At 46.6% G+C, this 6,696-nt stretch overlaps 1 protein-coding gene across 3 annotated transcripts; it reads left to right on the top strand.

Annotated features, from left to right (window-relative positions):
- The first annotated feature begins 1,175 nt into the window (after positions 1 to 1,175).
- pip4p2 (phosphatidylinositol-4,5-bisphosphate 4-phosphatase 2) lies at positions 1,176 to 6,129 on the top strand. Of its 3 annotated transcripts, XM_068747151.1 has the most exons (9): positions 1,176 to 1,340; positions 2,231 to 2,379; positions 2,556 to 2,662; positions 2,741 to 2,864; positions 3,064 to 3,132; positions 3,502 to 3,554; positions 4,632 to 4,722; positions 4,885 to 5,047; positions 5,116 to 6,129. In XM_068747151.1, exons 1-8 carry the CDS (start codon positions 1,235 to 1,237, stop codon positions 5,026 to 5,028), a joined length of 843 nt encoding a protein of 280 aa, XP_068603252.1. In that variant the 5' UTR covers positions 1,176 to 1,234; the 3' UTR covers positions 5,029 to 5,047; positions 5,116 to 6,129. The 3 variants fall into 3 exon arrangements, with proteins under 3 accessions (XP_068603252.1, XP_068603251.1, XP_068603253.1); XM_068747150.1 differs by having other exon boundaries at positions 4,885 to 6,129; XM_068747152.1 differs by lacking the exon at positions 3,064 to 3,132 and having other exon boundaries at positions 4,885 to 6,129.
- The last annotated feature ends 567 nt before the right edge of the window (positions 6,130 to 6,696 follow it).

The raw sequence follows: 6,696 nt of genomic DNA, 5'->3' as shown, positions 1-6,696 counted from the left end.
CCGCCTCCTGGATCATCTCCAAACCGGCTGAAACGAGAAGAACATCAAGCAAGCAATGAGAGAAATGTTTTACTTCTCTGCAACACAAAGACAAACACAAACTCACATCTTTACTGACAAGAAAAGGGTGAAAAATGTATCTTATTACCCTGCAAAGCGACAACGAAGCGGAGTGTGAGAGAGCTGCTCCTCCTCCTCTGGTGCCTCTGGATGTCGGAAAAAGTGAGCAGTAGGTTCCAGCCTTTTACATCTGAGGGTTGAATTCCCGTCAGAGTCATTTGAAGGCAAACTACACACATAATGGGAACAGAAAATGTTTTGTTCTTGGGGGTTTCCGCAACTTACTTAAAGATGGGAGAGTTTTTCTTTACTAGTATTTAACTTGACCCGGTTTTTAATCTCAAAATGAGCAAAAGCCGTAAGAAAGCATTGCCTGCACAAATATCCTGCTGCTTGTAGAATAAATGGTTTATAACGTTAAGCAAAGCTCTGGATTTATTGCCACATCTGTGTTTATTTAGTGAGTCTTTTGAACGTCTAGGGAGTGGATTTAAATACGTAGACCCTGACATAAGCAGGAAGGAATGACCAAAAAAAAGAACACTTTGGGACACACGTCGAGGTGATTATTGATTATGTGATGATTGTACATTACCAAACATAAAATATGTGATCTGAATTTCAAACTTCAGGCCTTTGCCAGATGTTCTGGTGATGTTCTAACAAGGGCGTTTCCAGTCATAAAGCTCTGCTGGGGCGACGCCCCGCTTTGCTTTGCTTTGTTTTAAAGGTGTAAACATTTTGTTATAGTAGCTAAAATTCAGTGGTTCGGGTTTAAATTTAATAATCTAAATTCGGATTTTCAGTGAGACCACAGCGACATCTAGCGGCCAACCCGGATATTTCTCATTTTGATTCACTTCTTTATTTTTTATTTATTAAAGAATAAATAAATGTACCTGCGGGGTTTGAAAAAAACAGTTTTTGCACATTTGTATTATCTCTGAAAATATGGTATAAAATAAATTAATTTTAATCGCGTTTCTGTGAATTATGTGTCATACAAATTCCTTCACAGGGGGGGGGGGGGGGCATTTAGAGAAGGGCGTGGTTTAATCCGTAGCTCCTCCTCTCTCAGTCTCCGTCACCGGCGCTGCTTGGACCGGAGCGACTCGGCAGCACCGACAACCAGGACCCGGCTGCTCCTTCGCGTTGAGGGAAGACCCGCCGCGTCATGGCCTCCGACGGCTTGGACGAACGATCCCCGCTGCTGTCGGGACCCACCTCGGAGAACGTGACCCCCGTCGCGCCCCCATACCTGCAGGATTCAAGTCCCGGAGGTAAACACGATGAGGAGGCGTTTTTTTTTTTTTTGCCCTGCGAAGCCAAGTCCGTGGAATCTGAGGGAAAGGTGGAGCTTCCACTGTGAGAACTGGATCAGCGGGTTAGAGGAGAGGAGGCCTACAATAACAGCGAGCCTCGCTTTCTACAGCACGACCCACCGGGACGTGGGATGTTTGAGGGGGGGGTCCGACTAGAAAACGAATCTATATAAAAATAAAAAAAAAGCCCAGATGTGTCCAATTCTGACGGATCCAGATGGATGGCACTGCTATATTAGTTTGCATGAAAATGGGTCTGAGGATAATGATAATAATGAAAAATTGATCTATATTTGGCAAAGGCGTCTCGTAAATGTAAATTGGGGAAGTGTCAGCGTTCACGTCGTGCGCGTAGTAACGGTTCCATCATTAAAATCTTTGCCCCTAAATCTGCCGTTTCTAATTAGTCTGATCAGATTCTCATTTTCCAGGAGCAGAAGATCGATTTCTGTAGACGTGCGTGGATTATTTCTCTCTGGAGGAGGAGGAGAAACCTTTTTTTAAAAATAAAAAACATCCAGATTGGGTCGAATGATTTTGTTACCTGAAGTAGTCTGATCCCACATAATTCATATTTCACCACCAGATCATCCAGATGGAGTTAGAGATCGTGAATGTGACACTTTAACCTGCGGTCGGTTCCAGGTGGAGGTTCGCCGTTTGGTGTTTCAGGGCGGAGACCGATGACCTTGGCTGCACCTGATTGGTCAGACGTCCCGCTGCGGTCGATAATTGATGCCACTTCCTGTCAGACGGACATTCTGACCTTGAATTTAGTCCTTGTGCACCTTGGAGTTCTCTCCACGTGCCTCTCTCACGCCTGTTGTGTTTCCGTGTTCCCCCCGAAGCCGAACTTCCTCCTCCTTACACGGCCATCGCCAGCCCCGACGCCGGCAGCGTTCCCGTCATCAACTGCCGCGTGTGCCAGTCGCTCATCAACCTGGACGGGAAGCTGCATCAGCACGTGGTCAAGTGCACAGTCTGCAACGAAGCCACGGTGAGCGGAGGCCTCCAGTGACAGCATCCCGTAACCATGACGATGTCCTGTCACAATGGACCCAAGGCGGCGCCCCGATCGTTGTGATGCTGCCGATTATTTCAATCCAGATTGATCAAATAGCATCCAAAGACATGAAGCGAACGGCATTTTGAATCGGCTGCGTTCCATTTCAGCCCATAAAGACCCCCCCGCTGGGGAAGAAGTACGTGAGGTGTCCGTGCAACTGCCTGCTCATCTGTAAAGACACATCCAGGAGGATAGGATGTCCTCGGCCAAACTGGTAGGTCCAATCAAACCGTTTGACCCAGTCTCGGTTTGCAGATGGAATTAAATGTCCTTCTGCTTGTTCTTCCGGCAGCAGACGCACAATCAACCTGAGCCCGGTGATGGTGATCCCGGAGGAGCAGCCGGCCCAGGCGGCGCTGCCCGTCCAGGACGAGGGGACGAGGGTGGTCTGCGGTCACTGTGGCAACACCTTCCTGGTGGGTACACCCACCGGAACCAGCCGTTTGCGTTTCCATCTTAATATCAGTGTTTTTGCTTTTAACAGATTTCTTTTTATAGTGTTGTATTGTGACGTAAAATAACTTCCAGGTGTCTCGCCGAGTCGCCGCGGCGCCAAACCTGCATGTCCTGTTGTCCTCCTAACGTGTCCCACACTGTTGCTTGCGCCGTCTCTAGGGCAGAGACGACGGCTGGTCATCCCACCTAATGTATGGCTTCTTCATCGGCGGCTACTACCCACAGCAGGTTGAGAACGCTGGTCCCACCGGTGGACGTGTTCCCCACAGCCTAACCCGCAGCCTCGTTCACTAATACGATCTGATCCGCGTCTGGGTGTGAACGACGGCTTCTGGGATCCCGGTTTTGCTTCGGGAGCAGCTTTCGCCGTCCCTCCTCTTTCCCGAGGGATGTCGGAAGTCGCGCTTTAAACCTGTGTATATGCATTCCGCTGATCGGTGATGGGGACACGCACACTGTCGTAACATCAGAGCTAGATGCTGATTTCTCAAAATGTGGACGCGATAGATTTGCCGTTTGCTCCCGATCGTTCGCTTCGGTTTGGGATTGCAGCGTTTCCGGTGTTCAGCGTTGCCTCTTCTCTTGTTTCCCCTGCAGTGGATGGAGCTACGGTTTAACACGCTAGCCAAGTGTCCACACTGCAAGAAAATGTGAGTGTTGATTTTACTCTACTACCGCCGTACCGCGGCAAACCAACGCTCTCCACTTCCCCCTGTCCCTTTGCATCGTCCTCCCTCACTACGTCCACGTATCGTCTCCTGGGTCGACCTCTAGCCCTGTCCCCTGGTATAGTTCCTCATGTCTCCTCTGGACATGTCCAAACCATCAAAGTCTGTCCTCTCTGACCTTCACTGTCCCCCTTATTGTCTCATTTCTAATCCAACCTGGTCACTTCCCAAGGAGAACCTCAGCATCTTCATCTCCGCCGCTTCTAGCTCCGCCTCCTGTCTTTTCCTCAGAGACACTGTCTCTAAGACGTCCATCATTTTTATGCCTTTGCTGCTCACATGTATTTCACTTCCTGGATGGTTGTTTCCTAACCTGTTGAAGAACATTCTTCAATCACTTCATGTCGGGTTTGAGGGATTGTTTGCGACGTGTCCCGGGGAATACACAGAGAATGCGCATGTGATGTCATTGTTGCTTCCTGGAAGGGACTCTTAGCTGAGCTTTGTGTGCCATAGTGCGTTTATAAAACCCACTAAATTAAGGAGAACTCTAGACAAGTGATAAGAATGACAAAGACATGGTAGGAACACACTTTTTTTTTGATGAAAGAAGAGACTTTAATCTTTCATTTGGTAGTCCTGCATAGATCAGACGTGAAAGCGGGAGGAGATTGTTTAAGACGGAGTCAGAGGAGGTAAGAAGTCCTGTGATCTGACTCCCTGATCAGACCAGTTCTCCCTTAAGACTCCCTTAAGCCATCCGCATACCAGCGATACAGAAGAATGCTCGAGTCCCGTCACATGAGAAGCATGCGACGAAACAAGTTGATCCGGGTCAGCTGGAGTGTGAAGTGGCGACACGCTGCACTTTAAAACCCGTTTGTGCGGTTGTGCATGTAAATGTTTCCAGACGTAAGTGTGAGCAGCTCAGAAACCATGACAACCAAGTAAAGGTTTTATCACATTTATCTGTCTGTTAGTTTTATGTTTGTATCCAGGCTGTTGCTTGAATTTGTCATGTCCTTCTTGAACCTTTGCCTTCTGCTCCTCTCTCTGCAGATCGTCTGTTGGCAGCGCGCTCCCTAGGAGGCGCTGTTGTACTTATATAACGATGGGAATAATCTTCATCATCGTCGGCGTGGGGCTAACGGTAAGTACCCTCTCTGTCAGAAGCTCAACACGCCAGTAAAGGCTTGTCCATGTAACCCTGACAGCGGCACTGCTTCTGTTTTCCTTTCTGGGGGTCGGGGCTAAAATCTAAAACGCCTCCTCCTCCTCCTCCTCCTCCTCCTCCTGCTGTCTGTTTTAACAGGTTGGGACTCGGGACTTTGCCCGTCAGTGCAACGGCATGTATGCGATGTGGGCATTGGCCTACCTGCTGGGCCTATTCTGTCTGATACGGGCCGGCTACTGGGGCGCCATCAAAATCAGCTACCCAGAGAACAGCTTCGCCTAGACTGGGCCGGCCCCCCCAGGTCAGCTCCGGGCCCCCCAGGCCGGCTCGGCTGGAACAAACCCCATTTTTACTTTCTTTGTTTTTCAGATTTTAAACCGGTCATGTTCAACGGAGCAGAATGTCTGGATTGGAGTGTGTGCGAGGGGGTGTTCTGTAAGTTTGAGGGGGGGGGGGGGGGTGCTGTATGTAGAAGTCAACTTTGGGGTTCTTTATCAAAAGCATAATACAGAAGTGATCATTTTAAAAGTGTTGTTTTTCTTCTTCCTGATAAATGATAACGGTGATTTTAAAATGCGAGCTGAGCTAAACTGGTCGTTTTCAGCAGCACGATTGATCGCCGCTTCATTTTCATTGGCCTAACTGAGAACACTTTGCCCGCCGCGTTGCAGCTGCATGCAGACGCGTGTTACTTTGCTGCTAGTTGAGCGCCGCCTGCTGAAGGCGGTGCATCCATCCTGTATTCTAACGAACATCCTGCCTCTAAACACTTGACATGTCATTTTATGATTTTACCTGCTGGAATGAACTCTTAGAATAAATCCTCTTTGCCGCCCGGCGTTAGCCGAGCATCAGCAGATTGTTTAAATGTATTTTATTTATTTTTATTTTTTGCAGCTTTTCACTCAATAACACTTTCACTTATTTTGCTCCCTGTGTTTGTTCACTTCACTGAGTTTTTGCCACTGGTGGAAGATGAAATTGTGCCGACGCCATGTTTGCATGTTGACTTGTTTGTTTACCACTGAGGTGATGTTTGTTGTTTTGGAGAGATGGCTCAAGTGCTTGATGCGCCAGTCTTTTCTTCATCCGCCTGTAGATTGTAAGCCTCCTCTTCCTCCTCCTCCTCCTTTTGTGTCCTCCAGTGAACTCTGTGCTGGCTAGCATCTCTGTAGGCTAACGTCAGCATCCTGTGGTTTGACCCTGATGCAAACTTTAAAAACTTCTAACCTTTATTTTGAATGTAATGTCAGCCATGAAGCAGAAACTACTAACTGTGTGCATAGTTGAAATTAACACAGCTGGAAGGAGAGGTGGAAGCAGAGAGAAGGTGACTTGTGGGTCTTTTAAAAAATTATAATTTATCAATAAAATTCAAAAACTGACTGCGTTGTTGTCTGATCGCTTCTTACTTTTGTACATTTATTAAAACGGTTATTTCTCAGATACTAAGGCATCTTATGAAATATGGGAATGAAAAACAGTTTATTTTCTTGAATATTTTGGATGAAGATATCTACTAAGGTCCCTGTTTTTTTAGGGAGAGAGATTTTCTTCTTCTGGGATTACCTTCAAATTTGACGATAATCTGGTGAACAATGAATACTTTTTTTAATCTTTTTAAATTTCGATTTGCGTAAAATGCGAGACTAGAGAAAGTCACTTCTCTGGGCAAAATATATACTCAGATATTCTGAATGCAAAGATTACATCATAAATATTAGTCCTTAGTCATTTCATTTCTCACCTTTTAATTGGTTTCAGGTAGAATAATCACCACCAGTAATGTAGATCATTATGAAATTGTACATCATCACCAGATGTCTGATATTTTTTAAACACACAGAAACTCCTGTTCTTATATTTCACACAGGTGTTCCCACTTATATTTTAATTAGCCAATGCACCCTGCCATAATTTCTATCCAAATCGTTTCAGATTCTCTCTTTT

The sequence above is a fragment of the Brachionichthys hirsutus genome, chromosome 13, assembly GCF_040956055.1.
Source record: "Brachionichthys hirsutus isolate HB-005 chromosome 13, CSIRO-AGI_Bhir_v1, whole genome shotgun sequence".
Classification (NCBI taxonomy): Eukaryota; Metazoa; Chordata; class Actinopteri; order Lophiiformes; family Brachionichthyidae; genus Brachionichthys; species Brachionichthys hirsutus.
Note: the sequence above shows the minus strand (reverse complement) of the source record. Positions and strands in the feature narration are given on the sequence as shown.